Here is a 22,814-nt window from a genome sequence, read left to right as displayed (position 1 = left end):
CATAGAGACACACACACATCAGTGGTGAACGCAGCAGTGTTTATAGTGGTTAAAGTAACAACGTAGGTGTCTACCAACTGAGAAATGGACAAGGAACATCTCTCTCTCTCTCTCTCCACACACACACACACACACACACACACACACACACACACACACACACACACACACCTTTTTTTAGCCAATAAAAGTCATACCATTTTTAGGAAATTATGCAGCTGAACATAATTATATCAAACAAAGTAAGCTAATCACAAATACATGTCACTTCTGGTTCTCAGATTTTATATAGATATACAAAATCATGAATACATACATATACATAGACATGAAAGTAAAGCTGTCTAAGGACGGGGAGGTGGGGGATGGAGGAGGAAAGGCATGAGAAAAGCGTTATAAAAACAAGTAAGTTCAACAAACAATAGACACAGGGATAAAAACATTAAAAGACTTTTAAAGTTTGAGTGGAGGTACCCTCCATGATGAAAAAAAGCCACTCTCAGAAACCACACTAACACAGGCTACTTCCCCGTGGCTCATCGCTGAGGTGGCCACACACTCTGGTCATACATATTACATAGAAAAATTAAGCTAAAACTGAGATGGGCACTTCCTACCTGCTTTATAGAGGTGTTATGCGGGCTGCTGGGGGAGAGTTGTCATCACAGTCTGTTCTGCAAGCTATACTTACTACACCTTGCAAACTGTTCTGCACTGCACTGTACTGAACTATACTTACTATACTGTACTATGCTGTGCTCTAGTATACTAGACTGTAGTATACTGTACTGTACTGTAGTGTCTGTATTGTACTATAATATCTGTACTGTAGTGTAGTATACTGTACTGTAGTGCAGTATACTGTGCTGTACTGTAGTATACTGTACTGTAGTAGACTAGACTGTACTGTAGTATACTGGACTGGACTGTAGTATACTGTGCTGTAGTATACTAGACTGTACTATACTATACAGAGCAGGCAAACCAGATGTGCTCAGTGGTGTAACTGCTACTGCTACTGGGATAACCTAAGACTTCTTCACTGGATTTGGGGCACATTCCTCAGAAGAAAAGTCTAGGACTGTGGACCTGTAAAGCTAAGGACTGGACAGGTAGCTCAGCAGGTCAAGCATTTGCTGTGCAAGCATGAGAGAGTACCTACCAGCCACATAAAGCACTGCAAACATGGCTGCATATGCTGTAACCCAGCATGAGTACACAGACAAAGGCAGATTCTGAGAGCTCACTGACCACCTCGACTATCTGAAACTGAGCTTTTAGTTCAGTGCAAGACCCTGGATCAAGGCAAGGTAGAAAGTAGACAAAGACACTTAACATCTTCCTCCGGGCTCCACATCTGCACTTTCGGGAGCATGCACCCACTTACATACAGGTACCACACATAAACACCATACATACATGTGAAAAAAAAAAAGGCGTGTGCTGTGGAGACCATAGACCTTGGTGGGGAAGCCAGGCTTTTGTTTTGCTAAGCAGATAAGATATACCCATCAAATCACCTAAATCTCTATACTTACACTGGGCTAGTGTGCTGTCAGCTTTGACTAAAGAAGCTTCTGTTTTCAGTGGGAGGCAATTTTGTGGGGATGTTCAAAGTTCTGATAACATGTGGCTTTTAGAGTGTCTAGCCCCAAAAGGGACGTCTAGCTCTGTCCTGCAAGGCTTAGGGAGCACTATAGAAGATGGAAATAACGTAAGGGTAGGAGGAAAGAAGAGGACATGATGTCTTCAGGACGTGACATGGCTGTCATATTCATGATTGGGTACAGCTCTATCCTGGCAGCTGGGAGTCAAGAAATACCAGTCATATGACGCAACACTAAATCACACAAGTGATGTACTGGGAAAGACATAGGAGGGAAGACGGCTGCCTCTGCTCAGGAGAGAAGTAGCACAGAGGAAGGTTTATGGAAGTGCTACTAAGGGTGTGCAGGGGTGGGGTGAGGAACTTCCAGGCTTGCCTGGGATTAGAGGGATTGTGTGGCATGATCTGGAGGCAAACTTAGGGGTTGGTATAATTTTGTGGCCTGATCGTGGACCTGGCCACTCTCCTACCTGAAGTAGAAGAACATATCTATTCTATCTTCAAATATTTTATATCATATATCATACAGCCTCTAGAAATTTCCGTGATATGATCCTAAAAGAATTAGACATTAGCCAGATGTAATGGCACACACGTTTAATTCAAACATCAGGGAGGCAAAGGTGTACAGATCTCTGAGTTTGAGACCAGACTGGTTTACATGAATCCCATTATGGAGTACATAATGGATGTGCAGTGAGACACTATCTCAAAACACTTAAGTATTAGCTTAGTGTCATTTTAGTGACTAGGACCTCACAGACCCTCTGAAGTCTTGCAACCATTCTCTGGTTATGGTCGCCTTAGAGAAACAATTTATTGTTCTGCTACCTCAAGCCCTCATAATATTCTCTATTTACATCTTAATACAAATTTTCTCAAATTTACTTCTAGGTGAGCTTGCTCGAGTTGCTGGTAATAGCAATATATCCCTCCTCAGACTCCACATGACATTTTATCACATTCTATCCACTCTGTGTCAATCAGTACTTCTTTCTTCTCCAGATTTTTTCTTTTCTTTTATGTTTTATTTGTATGAGTGCTTCATATGCATGCATGTACACCACATACATGCTTTGTGCCCAAGAAGATCAAAAGACGGCATTAGATGCCCTGGAATTGGAGTACAGGCTGTGAACCATGTGAGTCCTGGGAACTGGACAGAGGTCTTCTACAAGAACAAGTGCTCTTAACCGCTGGGCCACGCTCCAGCCCTCCTAAAATGCTCTATAATACATCTCAGGGTGTGCTATAGATGTTAGTGTATGTTCCCCTCCTTACTGTATTGTGCATTTCTACACACAATATATGTTTCTATACAACTTAATAAATTCAGACAAATGCTTTGCATTTGGGTACCCCAATTTTCTATCCAGATACAGAAGAGGGTTCTCAGCTGGGAAAGTCCCCCCCGACCCCTTCAACAAACTTTTACTCATCTCCAGTTCCCCACACACAGTAACTGATCTTTCAGTTTATTTTTCTTGCACGCTATATCTGTCTTTTCTAATACTTTCATAATTATTGGAAATCAACCGACTTACCATAAAAATGACTATTAAGATGAGACAGATGCCCACTATGATGAGGAAGGGAATCAGATAGTACTCCAAAGGAAGACTCAGTTCTGGAACTAAAACAACGTGGCCCCTAGAAGAAAGAAAAATTAATAATTGAGAGTTAATAGCAATTATCAAGTTATATTGTATAAAACAATTAATGACATGGACATTTTCTAAGATATGATTTACATAAAGACAGTGGTCCTCAACCTATGGTTTGTGACCCCTTTGGGGCCTGGCTGGCCCTTCACAAGAGTCACCCAAGACCATCTGAAAATACATACATTTACATTATGATTTATAAAAATTGCAAAACTACAGCTATGAAGTAGCAATAAAAATAATTTTATAGTTGGAAGTCATCACATGAGAAACTGTATTTAAAAGGGTTGCAGTATTAGAAAAGGTGAATACCCCTGATTTTAAAATGCTTTTTACATTTTAAGTCTATTTTGTATATTGTTCAGAACAAGCCCTGGAGAAATATTATTTACTGAATTCAATGAACTATGCAAAAGTTTATTGTATTTTATATGTAACATTAGGATAAAAAACTATAGGGCTAGAGAAATGATTCCGTGGTTAAGAGTACTTGCTGCAGTGGCCCGCACAAGGCCCTGGGGACTTCTCTCCAGCCCTGATCCCTTTGAACCCTTCTCTGCTGCCCAGCCGGCTCCCACTGAGTCCTTAGCCAGGATCTAGGCTGTTGTGAACTTGTACCAGGAATTGATGAAGTATGCAGTTTCTGATGTCTGGTTGGCTGAATATATACACCTGGCACTGTGACCACGGTAGACTTTTCCAATAGCCCTGAAGCACTTTGGATGGTTCCAAGGTCATTGAGCTGATGACTACAGTGATATTTATTCTCCCACAGAATAGGCAAGTGACCTTCCTGCATGTCTTCCATCACTCCCTGGAGTTGGTGGGGGACAAAGATGGACTCTTTCCATGCCCTGGTAAATTCCTCTGTACATGGTGTCATTTATCTGTACTATACATTATTTGCCCTTGGCCCTGTGGCTCAGCTCTACCTTTAATGGAAAAAAAAAAAATATGACAGCCATCCAGCTGATCCAGTTTGTCCTGGTCGCACTGCACATCAGCCAATACTACTACTTCATGCCCAGCTGAAACTACCAGTACCCTACCATCAGCCATCTCATCTGGATGTATGGCACCATCTTATTTGTACTCTTCTCCAACTTCTGGTATCACTATTACACCAAGGGGAAGTGACTGTCCATGCAGTTCAGCAAAATGGAGCTCCAGTTGCTACCAAGGTCAACCTGACTGAGAAGATCAGCCTAGATCTTGCCCACCTAAGTGCCTCAGGACTGCACCCTGGGCAGCATCCACAAGTGTCCTCTCTACCTACACCAATGAGCAGGACTCTTGTGGTCAGGACTGAGAGGACGGGTTGGCTCTCCCCACCCTGCAGCTGGTCTACAGGGACCACTGCTGCCATTTCTTCTCCTAGCCAGTTCCAGGGTTGTGGCCTCTCTGCTGTCTGCCACGAGCACTGGAGGCTGAAAAGGCTGGACGCTTACTTCCCATTCCCTGCCTTACCCTTGGGAGAAAAATACTCAGGGCTGGCCCACACCAGGGCCTGTGGCCTTTCTTCTCACACTGAAGAGGTCAGGAATAATCTGTCACGATGGACTCGGGCACCCTTTACAATCTACATCAATCAAAGCATGAGCTTCTGGGCCAAAGGTCAGATGGGCAGGCAGCAGGCCTGGCAAGGCAGGCTGTGCACTTACTTGTGTCTTAATTAAAGTGACAGGAAACCACAAAAAAAGAAAAAAGAAAATAAGAAAGAGAGAGAGAGAGAGAGAGAGAGAGAGAGAGAGAGAAAGAATGAAGGAAGGAAGGAAGAAATGCTGCTGATGTAGAGGACTAGATTTTATTTCCCAGCACCCAAATGATGTTTCACAACAATCCACAACTGCAGTTATAGGGATTCAACACCTTCCTATGACCTCTACAGGCACTAGACACACACGCGAGGAACACTGACCCCCATTCATTATTTCCATAAACCTTTTAAAATTTATTTATTTTATAAAATATTATTACAGCTCACAAAATTTGTTACATAATAATATGATGAATGCACGATTTCTTTTTTTCTTCTAAGAAGGACTGAGGCTTCCACATTTTGGCCTTCCTTCATTTTGAGCTTCATAAGGTCTCTGAGTATTGTTTCTTGGGTATTCAGAGCTTTCTGGGGCTAGTATCTGATTATCAGTGAATGCATACCACGTGTGTTCTTTTCTGACTATGTTACCTCACTCAGGATGATGGCGTCTAGTTCCATCCATTTGCCTACGAATTTCATGAAGTCATTGTTTCTAAAAGCTGAATAGTACTCCATTGTGTAAATGTACCACACTTTCTGTATCCATTCTTCTGCTGAAGGACATCTGGGTTCTTTCCAGCTTCTGGCTATTATAAATAAGGTCACTATAAACATGTGTCCTTATTATATATTGGGACATGTTTAGGGTATATGCCCAGAAGTGGAATAACTGGGTCTTCAGGTAGGACTATGTCTAATTTTCGGAGGAACTGCCAGACTGATTTCCAGAGTGGTTGTACCAGCTTACAACCACACCAACAGTGGAGGAGTGTTTCTCTTTCTCCACATCCTTGCCAGCATCTGCTGTCATCTGAGTTTTTGATCTTAGCCATTCTGACTGGTGTGAGGTGTAATCTCAGGGTTGTTTTGATTTGCATTTCCCTGATGTCTAGAGATGTTGAGCATTTCTTTAGGTGCTTCTCAGCCTTTACTCAGAATTCCTCAGTTGAGAATTCTTTGTTTAGCTCTGCACCCCATTTTCTAATATGATTCTTTGATTCTCTTCAGTCTAACTTACTGAGTTCTTTGTATATATTGGATATTAGACCACCATAAGATGTGGGATTGGTAAAGATCCTTTCCCAATCAGTTGGCTGCCATTTTGTTTTCTTGACTGTGTCCTTAGCTTTACAGAAACTTTGCAATTTTAGGAGGTGCCATTTGTAGATTCTTGATCTTAGAGCACAAGCCATTGGTGTTCTGTTCAGGAAATTTTCCCCTGTGCCTATGTATTCTAAGCTTTTCCCCACTTTCTCTTCTAATAGTATCAGTATACCTGGTTTTATGTGGAGATCTTTGATCCACTTGCACTTGAGCTTTGTAGAAGAAGATAAGAAAGGATCTATTTTCATTCTTCTGCATGCTGACAGCCAGTTAAACCAAAACCATTTATTGAAGAGGCTGTCCTTTTTCCATTGAATGTTTTTACCTCCTTTGTCAAAAATCAAGTGACCATAGGTATAAGGGTTCATTTATGGGTCTTCAATTCTGTTCCATTGATTGACCCGTCTATCTCTATACCAATAGCATGTAGTTTTTAACACAATTGCTTTGTAATATAGCTTGATGTCAGAGATGGTTACTCCCGCAGTAGTTTACTTGTTATTGAAAATAAATTTCCCCATCCTAGGTTTTTTGTTATTCCAGATGAATTTGTAACTTGCTGTTTTAATCTCTATGAAGAATTGACTAGGAATTTTGATGGGGATTGCATTAAATCTGTAGATTGCTTTTTATAAGATGGCCATTTTTACTATGTTGATCCTTCCAATCCATGAGCATGAGAGATCTTTTCATCTTCTGAGATCTTCAATTTTCTTCTTCATAGCTTTGAAGGTCTTGTCATACAGATCCTTCATTTGCTTGGTTAGGGTCACCCCAAGTTATTTTTTATTCTTTGTGTCTATTGTGAAGGGTGTAGATTCTCTAATTTTTTTCTCAGCCTGATTATGCTTTCAGTAGAGGAAAGCTACTGATTTGAGTTAATTTTATATCCAGCCACATTGCTGAAGTTGGTTATCAGCTATGAAAGTTATTTGGTGGAATTTTAGGGTCATTTAAGTATACTATCATATTTTCTGCAAATAGTGATAGTCTGACTTCTTCCTTTCCAATTTGTATCCCTTTGACTTCCTTTTGTTGTCTAATTTTCTGGCCAGGACTTCCAGTACTATGTTGAATAGGTAGAGGGACAGCCTTGTTTAGTCCCTGATTTTAATGTGATTGCTTCGAGTTTCTCAATATTTAGTTTGATGTTGGCTACTGGTTTGCTGTATATTGCTTTTATTATGTTTAGGTAAGGGCCCTGGATTTCTGCTCTTTCTAAGACTTTTAACATGAAGATGTGTTGAATTTTATCAAATGTTTTTTCAGCATCTAGTGAGATGATCATGTGTTGTTTTTTCTTTGAGTTTGTTCATATGGTGAATTAGGTTGATGGATTTCCAAATATTGAACCATGCCTGCATCTCAGGGATGAAGCCTACTTGATCATGGTGAATGATCATTTTGACGTGTTCTTGGATTCAGTTTTCAAGAATTTTGTTGAATATTTTTGCATCAATGTACATGAGTGAAATTGGTCTGAAGTTGTCTTTCCTTGTAGGGTCTTTGTGCGGTTTAGGTATGAAAGTAATTGTGGCTTCGAAGAATGATTTGGGTAGTGTTCCCTCTGTCTCTATTTGGTGGAATAGTTTGGAGAATATTAGTATTAGGTCCCTATGAAAGTTGGATAGAATTCTGCACTAAACCCATTTGGTCCTGGGCTTTTTTTTTTTTTTTTTGTTTTGTTTTGTTTTGTTTTGTTTTGTTTTGTTTGCGAGGTTTTTGATGACTGCTTAGGTGTTATGGGACTGTCTAGATCGTTTGTGTGATCCTGATTTAACTTTGGTATCTGGTATCTGTCTAGGAATTTGTCCATTTACTCCAGATTTTCCAATTTTGTTGAGTATAGGCTTTTGTAGTAGGACCTGATGATTTCTTGAATTTCCTCACTTTCTGTTGTTATGACTTCCCTTTCATTTCTGATTTGTTAATTTGAATACTCTCTCTCTGTGCCCTATAGTTTGTCTGACTAAGCGTTTATCAATCGTGTTGATTTTCTCAAAGAACCAGCTCCTGATTATGTTGATTCCTTGTACAGTTCTTTTTGTTTCTACTTGGTTGATTTCTGCTCTGAGGTTGATTATTTCCTGCCCTCTACTCCTCTTGGGTGTATCTGCTTCTTTTGTTCTAGAGATTTCAGCTGTGCTGTCAAGTGGCTAGTGTATGCTCTCTCCAGTTTCTTTTTGGAAGCTCTCAAGAGCTATGAGTTTTTCTCTTAGCACTGCTTTAATTGCAGCCTATAGGTTTAGGTATGTTGTGCTTTTATTTTCATTAAATTCTAAAAAATCCTTGATTTCTTTCTTTATTTCTTCCTTGACCATGTTACCATTGAGTAGCAAATTGTCCAGTTTCTGTGAGTATGTGAACTTTTTGTCATCTAAGTTGTTATTAAAGACCAACCTTAGTCCATGGTGATCTGATAGGATGTATGGGACTATGTCAATCTTCTTGTATCTGTTGATGCTTGTTTTGTGACCAACTACATGGTCAAATTTGGAGAAGGTGCCATGAGGTGCTGAGAAGAAGGTATGTATATTCTTTTGTTTTAGGATGAAATGTTTTGTAGATGTCTGTTAATTCCAATTGGTTCATAATGTCTGCTAGTTTTGCTGTGTCTCTGTTCAGTTTCTGCTTCCATTATATGTCCATTGATTAGAGTGGGGTGTTGAAATCTCCCACTATTATTGTGTGTGATACAATATATGCTTTAAGCTTTAGTGGGCTTTTTGGTTTTTTGGGTTTTTTTTTTTTTTTTTTGTTTTATTTTGTTTTTTTGTTTTTTTGATGAATGTGGGTTCTCTTATATTTAGACCATAGATGTTGAGGATTGAGAATTCATCTTGATAGATTTTTCTTGTGATTAGTAAAAAGTGTCCTCCCTTATCTTTTTTGATATCTTTTGGTTGAATATCCATTTTATTCGATATTAGAATGGCTACTCCAGCTTGTTTCTCGGGATGATTTGCTTGCAAGGTTTTTCCCTAGCCTTTTACTCTGAGGTAGTGTCTGTCTTTGTCTCTGAGATGAGCTTGCTCTATGCAGCAAAATGCTGGATCCTCTTTATGTATCCAGTCTGATATTCTATGTTTCTTTATTGGGGAATTGAGTCCATTGATGTTAACAGATATTAAAGAATAGTGATTGTTGTTTCCTGTTATTTTTGTTGTTAGAGGTAGGATTATGTTTGTGTGTCTCTCTTCTTTTGGCTTCCTTGCATGATGATTTTTTTGTTTTTCCTAGGGTGTAGTTTCCCTCCTTGTGTTGGATTTTCCATCCATTATCTTTTGTAGGGCTGTATTTGTGGTCAGATATTGTGTAAATTTGTTTTTGTCTTGGAATATCTTGGTCTCTCCCTCTATGGTAATTGAGAGTTTTGCTGAACATAATAACCTGGGCTGGCATTTGTGTTCTCTTAGAGTCTGTATGATGTCTACCCAGGATCTTCTCACTTTCATTGTCTCTGTTGAGAAGTCAGGTGTAATTTTGATTTGTCTGCCTTTATATGTTACTTGTTCTTTTTCCCTTACTGTTTTTAGTATTCTTTCTTTGTTTTGAACATTTGGCTTTTTGCCTATTATGTGTCAGGAAGAATTTCTTTTCTGGTCCAACCTATTTGGAGTTCTGTAGGCTTCTTATATATTCATGTTCATCTCATTCTTAATGATAGAGTAGTTTTCTTCTATGATTTTTTGAAAATATTTACTGTGCCTTTTAGTTGATATTCTTCGCCCTCTTCTATTCCTATTATCCTTAGGTTTGGTCTTCTCATTGTGTCCTGGCTCTCCTAGACATTTTGCATTAGGAGCTTTTTGGTTTTTGCATCTTCTTTGACTGTTTTGTCTATGTTTTCTATGTTGTCTTTGGCCCCTGAAATTCACTCTTCCATCTCATGTGGTCTATTGGTGATGCTTGCATCTGTGACTCCTGATTCTTTATTAGGTTTTCTATCTCCAGGGTTGTCTCTTTTTGTGATTTCTTTATTTTATCTATTTCCATTTTCAATTTCTTTACCTATTTGGTTGTGTTTTCCTGTACTTCTTTGAGTGATTTCTCCTAGTTCTCCTGTAATTGTTTAAGGGAGTTATTTATGGCTTCTCAAAGATTTCCATCATCATCATCATGAAGTATGATTTTAAGTCTAAATCTTGTTTTTCTGGAGTGTTGGGAAATCCACTACTTGCTGTGGTGGGAGAACTGGGTTCTGATGTTGCCAGGTTGTCTGGGTTTCCATTGCCTGGGTTCTTGCGATTTGCTCTTGTCATCTTGTTGTCAGTGATCGCAGGTGATCTTTTTGTTTCTGACTGGTGCTTGTCTCTCCTGTAGGTATGAAGGCCTGTTGGCTCAGGAGAGAGATTGCTCCTGGGTGTCTGGCTGTTTGTGGGCAGGCAGTGAGTTCTGATGGCAGTGACTCAATTCTGTCTTCGTGGGCTCAGGTGTGAGAGTTCTTGTGAGGCTGTTCTGGGAGCTCAGCCCTCTGCTCACAGGTCCTGAGACCTAATGGTGAAGGCCTGGCTCTCTCTCGACCAAAGAGGACCCTTTTCCAAAGAGCTTCCTGCGCTCTGAGAACTCCTGACGTTCCCTCGTTGGACAACTGGTGAGCCTGTGGGTCAGGATCTCCCTTGGTCCAGATGGAAGAGCACCTGTGCAGCTGATATGGGAGCTCAGCTTCCCGTGGGCAGATCTTGAGTATGGATGACAGAGACCTGACCCTCTCTGTGGGCTGGAAAGGACCCTTTTCAACATTAAACTCTTTAAGTCTGGGGCTGGAGAGAGGACAGCTTAATGCTTAGGATCACTTGCTGGCCTTGCAGAAGAGCAGGGTTCAATAGCTAGCATCTATACTGGGTGAGTCACAACCACCTGTAACACCAACTACAGAGGACCAAATGTCCTCCTCTGGCCTCCTCAGGCACAAGGCATGTACATCGTGCCCATCCATGTATATAGGCAAACACTCATAAAATAAATACATCTTTTTTCCAATACTTTAGGGCAGTGGCTCTCGACCTTCCTGATTTCATAAAAGTATTCCATTGTTACTTTGTAACTATGATTTTGCTATAAATCATAATGTAAATAGCTGATATGCAGGATATCTGATATGTGCAACCCAAATGTTGACAGACGCTGCTCTAGAGTAAATACTGACACAAATTATAGCACTGCCAACCCCCTTTGCATGCTTTACCTGTTGTACCTGATAAAATAGACACAGCCCCCAGACCCCTGCAATTATCTATGAGATGTGGAATAAAAAGTTTTTCATCAAGTAATTCCAAGGAGTAATTTCTTCAACACTTCCATGTTCTCCAGTGTTTGGATGAAAGTGTTACAGAAATCGGTATGTTGTGAAGATGGGAATCAGAAAATATCACATGTCGAATTCCTATTTGATATAACCATGCTGTTGGTTATATCCTCTCAGATGCAAACAACGATCAGAATTAAGTGCTTTACACTAAGCAGAGGTGCACAGTGCTCAGCACTGTGGATGTTCTCTCCACTGGGGGACTGGTGAACCAGACCAGATAGTTTTAGCCATGGTCTCCTGCTGCTCACTGCTGGGTTCAAGGTAAAGTAGTAACACTTATTTATTTAAAAACAAAATGCTTCTTTCCCACTAGCAGAAGTCTTTAGGATTTCACGGTGCTTATGAAAAAATGAATATTTTTACTCCCAATCTGTTTTTTCTGCTATTGTTTGTCAGATTGACATCTAAGGAATTCAACTATACTGCAACAAATATAAGCGATACCAGGGATTTCTCCCAAATATTGCAAATACCCTCTGAAACTCACGAGGATTGCTAGGATACAAGTGTCACTTCTCCACAGAATAAAGGACACTAAATTATTTTATATGCACTTTTGTACCTTTGTATAAAATATCTAAATAATAATTGCATTTGGTTTAAAGAAAAACAAAAAGAAAGCAGCAGCAGCAGGCTTGGGACAAACCATTTGATTATTTCTTTTAGCAAAAGACTATCTCAAAAATAATTTTCCAGTTTTAGGGAAACTCTCTCTGCACTACAACAATGGTACCGCTTACACAACACATTGATCTGCTGGTACTTCATCACCACGCCCTCGCTGAGATGCTGTAAGTTAACAGTGCTGGGGTCTAAAAGCCAGACTGCTCCTAACAGTTAACCAGTTTCAGCTGTTCAATATCTTTCAGTAGGAAGCTTAGACTTCATCTTTCAGATCTTTTTTCTTTTTTCCATGCCAATGACTTACGTGAATACAATTTTTCCCATAGGACAAAATAACCTCCTGTGATTTAATGTGTTCAAATCTCTCAGAAATACCTTGCTAGGCAAGAAGAAACAAGCTAAAAATGCAAATACGGAAGTTCCAACCATTTTAGCTATAGTCAAGACATACTATGAAAATTCTAAATTGTCTAAAATCAATTAAGTATTTTAAGCATCTTGAATTATAGGTTGTCCTGGCTGGTTTATTATTAACTTCATACAAGTTAGAGTTATCTGCGAAGAGAGAACCACAATTGAGAAAATATCTCTATAAGACTGGCCCATTGGTAGGCCTATGAAGCTTTTTATTAACTAGTGATTAATGTGGGAGGGCTTTGCCCACTGTGGGTAGTGCCACTCCCTAAACAGGTTGTCCTGGCTGAAGCAGGCTAAGTAAGCCATTTGAAGCAAGCCAATGAACAGTAGTCCTTCACGACCCCGTTGCCAGGTTCCTGCCTCAAATTTTTTCAGCGTAGGACTGATACTTGGAAGTGTAAGCAAAATAAATCACTTCCTCCACAAGTTGTTTTTGGTTATGGAGTTTTATCACAGCAGTACAAACTTAACTAAGTTACAAATCAACAGATATTCAAGAGACTGTTCTTTCTTAAGTAAACTGCTAATGGCAGAGTTGTGACAACAGTTACTCATGGTTGAGAACTGCTTTCTTTCTACTTCTGTATCTGCCACTGTTGAACCTATAGATTCACCCTGGGTTAATTCCAGTTTTTGAGGAGGAGTGGGAAGAGGTATTTAAGTAATATTAGGTTTTTAGTAATTTCTTACCACATTGCTTTCTATGACCATGCCTAAATACTGTAAAGTACAAAGGCTTTACAGCTAATATTTGCTCTTTGAGGTCGAGAAATGTGTTTTCAGGCCAATTTCGAACCCAACATCAAGGTCTACATATCAAAACAACAATGTGTTAATTTCCCAAGTCCCTGTTGATACACAGAACCTTGACTTATCTCCTTCTGACAATCAATGTCAGCCAATTTCAGAGCCTTTAGTACACAGCAGAGTCTTCTATCCATACTCTTATCAAGGAAAACAACCTATGATCAACTCAGCTTTTGGATACTGATGTGCATGCTAAGAACTGAATTCATGTCTTTAACAAGATCAGTATGCCCTCTTAATCTCTGGGTCATTTTTCCAGTACCCCTAACATGCTATTATTCTTAACAGTGTCTAAGTAACTAGACAGTAGCATTAAAAAATTAAATTAAAACTGATACTTTCTTAATATGATTAAAACCCAGAAACCTATTTTGAAACAAATTATCTTGTTAATGGCTAAGGCAGATACCCACTATGTCTACTAGGTAGTATGGTGTCAAAGGTACTTCCAATGCATTTAGAGGTCAGAAAGCAACTTGAAGGAGAAAAATTAGAATGGAAAGGTGAAGCTGTTCATATGTGTAATGGAAAAATTTTCAACCATAAGATAATTTTGGCAATCACAGATTAACATCACCATATAAAATGAGCTTTTACTTTCACAAATAAGTTCTTCATAGCAAATGCAAAGAATAGGGGAGTCTGCCAGTAATTGCAAACAGTAAAATATCTCATCACCAACCTTAGAAGAAACTCTAAAATGGAAAGTTTATCTTTTCAGCAATACTGATGCCAACATTAGCAACATTCTGTGGCATGAACATAATTTTAATACATAATCGAATTTGCATTTAATACAAAATAATAATCAAACAATACATTTTTACAATACAATAGCTTGTATTGAGAAGAGAAAACTTAACACAATCTATTAGCATATTAGAAAACAATCTTTTCTAGGCCAGTTGGGGCAACATAGGGAGACCTTGTCTCTAAATAAATAGGCAAATATCAATGCAACTAAAATTATATAATTCTATTCTACAGTAAGGAACATCAGAAGTTACATAATATTTTTGATATTCATTACTTACCCTTTTTCATATGTGAATTCATCTTTTAGGGAATTAGCTGATGATTCACCAATAAAGACAGACGGAATGTCAATTTTCTTTAATGTATCAACTGTGTAAAAGAACAGTAAACTGATTTGTAACAATGCAATACTTAAGGGTCTCTCTAACAGCAGCAAATGCAACTAGAAACAATTACACCCAAATTCCCATGCCTCCTGCTTGAGCTTTCAGACTGTAGATTGTACTTACCATAAAGGTGTTCATAATGCCACATGATATTAACAAGGTGAGGGTTTCCATGTAGACATTCACCTAGTTCTCTCAACAGTCTTACAAGGCAGAGACATAATTTTTATCTTTAATATTTTCATTTGATTTCCCCGTCTTCAGAAAAAAATATCTTTAGCAATTAAAGAACAAAGAAGAGGCCATTTTTTTTTTTTTTTTTTTTTTTTTTTTGATTTTTTTCTTACAAATTACTTGATTCCTAACTTCAGAGGAAAATGTATTGAATGTATCCATTTCCAGGACAGGGACCAGCCACCAGTGTAAGAAGTCTCCACTCAGAGCAGTCTAATGGGCAACACCATGTTTCTGGCTCTCAAGGGATGGTGACAGATTAGCTGGCATGAGACAAAGAGCTAGGGAGTTCAAGTTCCTCCTAGAGGTCACAGCAGGGCTACCACCTAACTGGTGTCTCAAGAACCTTGACCCTGACCTCCGTATTTAAAACAAAAATAAAATGCCAGCAAAAATATATATAATAATATTTTTTAAAATTACTCACTATTCAGTTATGAAAATAAAATGATCAGAAACCCAAATAAAAACAGTCTTTCTTGGGGGAGGGATTTGGTGGAAACAGCTTATTTAGGGCTGTGTTCCAGAGTCTTTCAATGTTTGCATAGCATCTGTCCCCATCTGCTGCAGGAGGTTTCTCTGATGATGGGTGAACAAGGCGCTCATCTAGAAGCATAGCAGAATATCAGTCACTTTATTACTACTTTTTGAGACCAGTATTATTTGGTTTTATCTTAGGTCCCCAGGCTACCTAGTCTCAGGTTTTGGTCACCCAAGCAGTGTCTGGTATGAGTTCCATCTCTGGAGTGAACCTTAAGTCAAATCAGTGATTCGTAGTTTATTTCCACAAGTTTTGTGGCATCATTGTCCTAGAATATCTTACAGGCAGAACACCTTATGAGGAGTGGGAGGAGTGTAATAGCCAGAGGGGATATGAGGACAAACAAGGCCCTCTGAAGCAACAGGGGTAAAGCTCATATGAACTGTCAGAGACTGAAGCAGCATGCATAGGACCTGAATGAGTCTGCACCTCTCTCTCTCCCTCCTCCTCCTCCCCGCCTCTCTCTCTCTCTCTCTCTCTCTCTCTCTCTCTCTCTCTCTCTCTCTCTCTCTCTCTCTCTCTGTGTGTGTGTGTGTGTGTGTGTGTGTGTGTGTTGGGTGGGTGGCAGTTATTCCACTCCTGATCATATACCCCAAAGATGTTCCAACATCTAACAAGGACACATGCTCCACCATGTTCATAGCAGCCTTATTTATAATAACCAGAAGCTGGAAAGAACCCAGATGTCCTTCAGTAGATGAATGGATACAGAAAATGTGGTATATTTATACAATGGAGTACTACTCAGCTATCAGAAACAATGACTTTATGAAATTCCTAGGAAAATGGATGTATCTAGAGAATATCATCCTGAGTGAGGTAACCCAGTCACAAAAGAACAGACATAATATGCAGTCACTGATAATTGATACTAGCCTCAGAAAGCTTTGAATACCCAAGAAACAACTCACAGACCATATGAAGCTCAGAGAGTGAGAGAGAGAGAGAGAGAGAGAGAGAGAGAGAGAGAGAGAGAGAGAGAGAGAGAGGGAGGGAGGAAGGTCAAAGAGTGGAAACCTCAGTCCAGTCCTTCTTGACATAAAATAAGTGTATAGCCCCCTCTCAGAGTGGGGTACACCTAAACCTTAAATCATTAATAATTCAAGAACTAAGAATGTAGCCTTGTGTCAATTCTTGGTATTCAAAGATCATTATGTTTAATCTTTACACACCAAGAAAACTTTGACTATTTCCATGTTACATTTTTAACATGTACTTTACATTCATTGTAACTAGTAAGTTTTCAATTAATACTATCAAATCTTTAAAAAAAACAAGTACTGACAAAAATATACTCATATAATTTATGCAAAAATGCTTTTAAAACTCTGCATATTTATCTCTGTTTTTTAAAATAAAGTTGTTGTAAAATAAAAGTTGGATGGGTAGAGAGGGGTGAGAATCTTGAAGGACTGGGACATTAGTAGGCCCTGAGACCTGAGCACGTGACTCCATGACCCAGATACCCTTTAGTCTGTAAAACTCAGCATGTAGACAGCACCGCCTGCCAAAACTAAAGCAAAGACCTAGTCCATCAAAGCCCACAGTTGTGGGAAAGTCTCTAAAACCTTGCCTTTGGTTTCTACAGTTCTGCTTCTGGCTAATTATTCTTGTTAGCTGAAGTATGTAAGCCCGGGGCAGGCTTTGTGCTTAATACCTCAGCCACAGAAAGGTTCAGGACTACACGGGACCTTGAGCAATAAATAATAATGTGAAATAATGAAGCCTTTCTATTGCTTTAGCCCATGTCTGAGTCATTGTTGGTGACCCCACAAAAACTATGGTGCTTTGTAATGGGGTTCATGGGTATCTGATGGAGTGAGTCCCTGATTCTTACATCTTCTCTTGGGTTCTTTTCCTTTTCTTGGTTTGTCTTATCCAACTTTGATGTAATAATTATTGTTTTATTTTATCTTGTCATATATTTTTATTATTTTTTGAATGCACCAAACACATTGGCATTTATTTTTTAAGCAAATGACAAAAATCCAAATTACCAGCATTTTTAAAACCTAATCTTAACATTACATATTTAAACAATAGTCAAACTGATGGGGTTGCCAGCATCCATGCACAACTAGAAAACATCCTTAGTTTGCACTAAACCAAAAATGTGTTACCGTTGATGCAGTAATAGCTTTCTTCATTAAATACTGAAAATAAAAGTGAAATATTTCTGTAGAAGATTCCGGCAATGTTAACTTCACAGCAGGCTGACACTACTCACTCACAATTCAACACAGTGGGAAGCACCTCCATGCTGGTGTTAAAGACAGTCTTGTCCTGGCACTACTCAGGAGTCACAGGATCACGTTTTACATAAAGTGAAGTGTATACAGAGATTACAGCAATTTTAAAGACAAAAAAAAAAAAAAAAAAAAAAAAAGATCCTATTTTGTGGTCCCAACAACAAACTCAAAAATCTGACAAATGGGGGCTCGGATGGATGAGTTGTTTTATAAATACTTTAGATTAGGTACAGTTTTACAGAAAATCGAGTTCGTTTGAAATCTTCAAAGAAAAAAGTTCCTGTTATTCCTCAAACGGTGCTTGTTATGGTTTAGCACTTCTGTTAAATGCGTGCGGTGAATTACTTGTTATCCAAGCGTAGCAGGTGCTCCTTACCATTTATCCTCAAGGACTTTAACTGTCCATCTTCAACTTCTGCTCTTTGTTGACCGTTCTCCACAAGTCTCTTTGAGATTTTTTTGCCATTAACTATCTTAGTTGAAGCTGATATTGATTTGAAGTTGCCCATTCCACTGCCGCTAAATGACGCTGAAGAGAATGAAGGGAGACCCCCATGACCTAGTGACCCGACTGGAATCCGCTGAAGGCAGAGAAAAGGAGCCAGCACAGCGGCTTCTACTTCCTCGGGGACCCCTTAGGTTTCCAAAACAGCCATCAAATGGGTCTTCAAAGAAGTCAAATGAAAATGGGTCCCTTCCACCAAAAAATTCACTGAAGACATCATCTGGGTTCTGGAATGCGAAGCCAAATTCAAATGGACTGTCAAAATGACTTCAGGTCCTTCTCCTCCACCGTTTAATCCTTCTTTGCCGTATTTGTCGTAGATGTCCCGCTTTTTACCATCCGATAATACTTCATATGCCTCAGCTACTTGTTTGAATTACCGTTCTCCTTTATTTTCAGGATTTTTGTCCGGGTGCCATTTAAGTGCCTGTTTTCTAAACGCCTTCTTAATGTCCTCGGGTGAGGCATGTCTCTGCACGCCCAGCACGTCGTAGTAATCCACCATTTAAACAGTCTGTCGGAACAAATCTGAGGACCCAGCGGCCAGCGAGGGGAAAGTCAGGCGGCCAGTCTCCTCGGCTCTGGCACAGCTTTCCTTTCTCCCATATTTTTTTTAAATGGATGGATGGATAGATGAAAATCTAGCAGCTAGAGTAAAGGTTAACAAATGAATGCCTTATGCCTGCAGAGAGAGGGAAAATCAGCTTTCAGTGGGCGTTTCAGCCACTGCAGAAGAGGCCTTCATGTTCAGATCTACGTGTAATTAAACTCCACAGATTTTGTGTCTGTTTTTATTTGGTTTTAGTTTGGTGATATAGGGGGTGGGGGGAGAGGGCATTTTGTTTTCTTGGTTTGGGGGGACCATGTTATTGTATTGGGGTTTTATCTATAATTTGAGAAAAAAGTTAAAGTTGTGTGGGTAAGGAAGGGAGAGGATCTGGAAGGACATGAGAAAGAAAAAATATGAACAAAATATATTTAAATTTAAAATTGTTTTAACTAATAAAATACAATGTTTTATGTTATTTTATATATATTTGTATAATTTTCCAATATAAAAATAAAATAATCTGATAGCTCAAAACCAAATATTTTTAATGTTACTAATCAAAAAGCAGTTAGTTTCATGATCTGTGAGTTAATCAAGAGAAAGTCCTTTTCTCGTTCGTTTGTTTGTTGGTGTGTTTGTTTTGGAAGAAGGAAGTTTATTCTCTTATTCTCATTAGCAAGTCTGTTCCTTCACTGCATTAGATCCTAGCTCTTCAGGACTCCAGCATATAATGCTGACCAGCTGAGACGTCCGGCCCTACGGACTGAACCGGACTCTGGGACCTTCCATTGGTAGACAGCCAATTGTGGACTAGCTGGACGAGCCTGAAAGCCATCCTAATAAATCTTCTTCCTAAGTACAGAAAGATGCACTCTATACACTCCTGTCCTCTAGAGAACCCTGACTGATACGGATACTGATAGATACTGATACTGATACTGATACTAATACTGATATTATACTAATACTGATACTGATACTCATACTGATATTATACTAATACTGATACTGATACTCATACTCATACTCAAACTAATACTAATACTGATACTGATACTGCTCTTTCACTGTACTGAGGTAGGGGCTGGTTTGTTGTTTCTGCAGGGCCATGTACTCCAAACTGGCTGGCTCACAGACTTCAGACTCATCCCCCTGCCTCTGCGTCCTTCACTGTAGGAGAGGGATGTGCACGGCCACAGCTGGCATTTCATATAGGTCTGAACTCAGATTGCTCAGGCTTACATGGTAAGCACTTTTCCCAAATGAGTCACATCACCAAGCCTTACATTTTATTCTCACAGAGCTTAGAATTATATTTCCTTTGTAAAAATTTTATTCTTCCATGAAGATACTATGATAAAGTAAAAAAAAAAAAAAAAAAAAAAAAAAAAAAAAAAAAAAAAACTTGACATGGTGCTATTGCTTATAATTATTAGAAATAATATCTACTGAATTATGATATCAAGACTGGTACAAAATAGTCCTTATTTTAATAAGATGCTTGAGATTGAATTAGAATTATGGCCAAAGGACACCTTCTTTTATTTTGTCAGTAATATATACAGATCACCAATGTAACTGAGTTAGGATATCAACTTAGATTTTTTTTTAAAAAATTAAGAGACAGTATTTTAAAAGGGGAAAGGATACAATCAAATCTACAGTGCCTTTGGCACAACAAAGGACATACTCAGTAGACTTGAAGAGACAGCTTATAGAATGGCAGAAAATACTTGCAAGCTAAAGGTTTGACAATATAAGAAAATCCAAAATCTCACTAGCAAAAAAAAAGAAAAAATCTAAATGCCCTGACTCTGAAATGGGCAAGAGGCCCAAGTGAACATTCCTCAAAAGCAGCTCTGCTATGCTAGCCACAATTATACACTATGTATTTCAAAGACAAAAGGAAATGTTTAAAATGTTTTGCTAATAAATGATCAAGATGATGCCTGAGTGATGTGTACACATTGTAGGTCTCAGGAGAAGATAGCATCGCCGTATTTGATGATGACCACACTTCTCTCAGAAGCTGGCTCTTGCCCATGGCATGATTGTCAGGCTGTGCTGAAATCCTAGGACTTGTTAGCGGCTATTCTGCAAACTCCATAATCATGGCAGCCCTGCCTGTGAAATCATTCAATATTAATAAAAGAACACATTAGATTTTAAATACAATTTTGCCTTATCATATTAGAGGTAAGAAAAGGCAATAGCAGAAAACATTCCTTAGGGTATAAGACTGATCTGCTAATAAATAACTGCTATTTATCGAAGATGGGGCTGTTTGGAGTCCTAAATATATTCCAATGTAACATCTCAGTCCATAACTTTATTGTTCCAAGAAAATTCTTTGTTCTACCTTTGCATATGTAAACCACTCAGAGTTCAGTAGTAAGAGACATACTGTATAACTAAACGCAAATAACAGATCTTATACAGTGGTCATCAATGTGGTCAATAAACAATTACAATTAAAGAGATTTTATTAATGTTTAAACGCCATAAATGGAGAATAAGAAAAATGGGGACGGACTTTAACTGGGGAGGGGAAAGGGGAGGAACTACAGAGAGAGAAAAAGAAAGGAGCGTCAATAACACTATGGAAGTTTCAAAATGCCATAACGAAACTCCTATGTGTTCAAAAATATATACATAATGCATGTGCACATGCACACATACACATATAAATTCACACCCACATGTAATTTTAATGGAATTATACCACACATAGTGACAAGGCTCTTCCCAAGCCATAGTCTATCTAATAAAAACCCCAGTGACAGATGTCAAATCCCCACCTCAAGGTGTTGCTCAGGGTGGTCTAAGAGACTCCCCCAAACAATACAAGCAATTTTCATTGCCCCTAGTTGCCCCCCAGAGTTTAAATATAGTATCAAAAGATACTATGCAAGCTGCCAAGTGAGAAGGAGAAAAGCAATCAATAATCCTCTTCAGCTATAAAGTCTAGGAGCCACAACTATTGTCCAGGAAGGCATCCTCAATGGCAAAACAATGACACATTCAATCTGAGGATAACAAACAGCTGTCTAATTGAACTTAAAAGTTGCCCAATTGCATGGAATTCATGTATGTCACTACAACTGTAGCCTATGACCACATCTGATGAAGTCATGGACTCCAGTGAAGAACCTAGAACTGCCACTTTCCTAAAACACCCTAATTTCTAACTTAATTCTAAGATCGTATCCTTAAACCCACAGTAAGTGTAGTTTCACTCCTCGTCAAAGAATCTTAGCAGCAGATGGAAGCTCCTATAGACACCCATAACTGGTCAAAATACAGAGCATAAATGTCAGTGCGGTACGGAGCTTCAACGGGCACATGAACAGCACAACTTCTTTACTTACGGTTCAAGAAAATTCAGGTAAAGGGAGCAAAAAGATTCTAATAGGCAGGACCAAGATGCCTGCTGCAAAATAGTCCTTTCTATACAAGATAGGAAAAATGTACCCATGAAATCTCAACAACATGGTTACCCAAACGAGACCAGCACAGTGACAACAACCAGTTAACACATTACCTCTGATGAGAAACATTTCACAAGGGCCCACCTCTGCATGAAAAGCTAGAGGCAATCAGAGGTGTCAGAGAGAGAAATAATACATTTTCTCCAGGACAAGCCCCTTACAGGTTATCCAATTTCAAGTGGTCAGCCCTAACCACATACACATACAAACAACACTAACTAAACTTAGCAGTGTGTAAAACAATAGAAACTAAAGGAGAAAAAAAAATCATGAATCTGAGAGAGGGGATAAGAGATGTTAGAGAGACAGAGAGAGAACAGAACTGATATAAATACAGAACACAAACATAAAGTTCTCAAAAGATTAATTAAAAAATATATTATAACTGTACTGGCTGGTTTTGTGTGTCAACTTATCACAAAGACGCTCAGCTTAGGAAATGCCTTCAGGAGATCTAGCTGTAAGGCATTTTCTCAACTACTGATTAAAGGTGGGAGGGTCTAGCCCATTGTGGGTGGTGCCATCCCTGGGCTGGTAGACCTGGGTTGTATAAAAAAGCAAGCTGATCCTCGAGGCATCTTCTCCAAAACTGGCCATATAGTCAATCACAAAACAGGCTTCAACAGATTCAAAAACATTGAAAAAATTCTATACAACCTATCAGATCACCATGGACTCAGGCTAGTCTTCAAAAACAACAAAAACAAAAACAAAAAGCCCACATACACAAGCAAGCTGAACAATGTCCTACTCAACGATAGCTAAATAAAGAAACTAAAGACTTTTTAGAATTTAATGAAAATGAAGGCAAAA

The 22,814-nt window shown here is 38.9% G+C and overlaps 1 protein-coding gene and 2 pseudogenes across 3 annotated transcripts in view; 1 reads left to right on the top strand and 2 right to left on the bottom strand.

Moving 5' to 3' along the window:
* RNF13 (ring finger protein 13) overlaps positions 1 to 22,814 on the bottom strand; it is a 125,268-nt gene that overhangs the window by 23,756 nt on the left and 78,698 nt on the right. The window contains exons 6-7 of the mRNA XM_080929453.1: positions 14,327 to 14,417; positions 3,151 to 3,256 (exon numbers count right to left, since the gene is read on the bottom strand). Coding sequence (XP_080785579.1) covers positions 3,151 to 3,256; positions 14,327 to 14,417 — 197 coding nt within the window. The remainder of the gene's footprint in view (positions 1 to 3,150; positions 3,257 to 14,326; positions 14,418 to 22,814) is intronic.
* On the top strand, positions 3,905 to 4,946 carry LOC308430266 (very long chain fatty acid elongase 1-like; annotated as a pseudogene). Its single transcript has one exon. The product of its transcript is annotated as a very long chain fatty acid elongase 1-like (transcript).
* On the bottom strand, positions 17,800 to 18,468 carry LOC308430320 (dnaJ homolog subfamily B member 6-like; annotated as a pseudogene). The gene has a single exon. The product of its transcript is annotated as a dnaJ homolog subfamily B member 6-like (transcript).

The sequence above is a fragment of the Micromys minutus genome, assembly GCF_963924665.1.
Source record: "Micromys minutus genome assembly, chromosome: 15".
Classification (NCBI taxonomy): Eukaryota; Metazoa; Chordata; class Mammalia; order Rodentia; family Muridae; genus Micromys; species Micromys minutus.
Note: the sequence above shows the minus strand (reverse complement) of the source record. Positions and strands in the feature narration are given on the sequence as shown.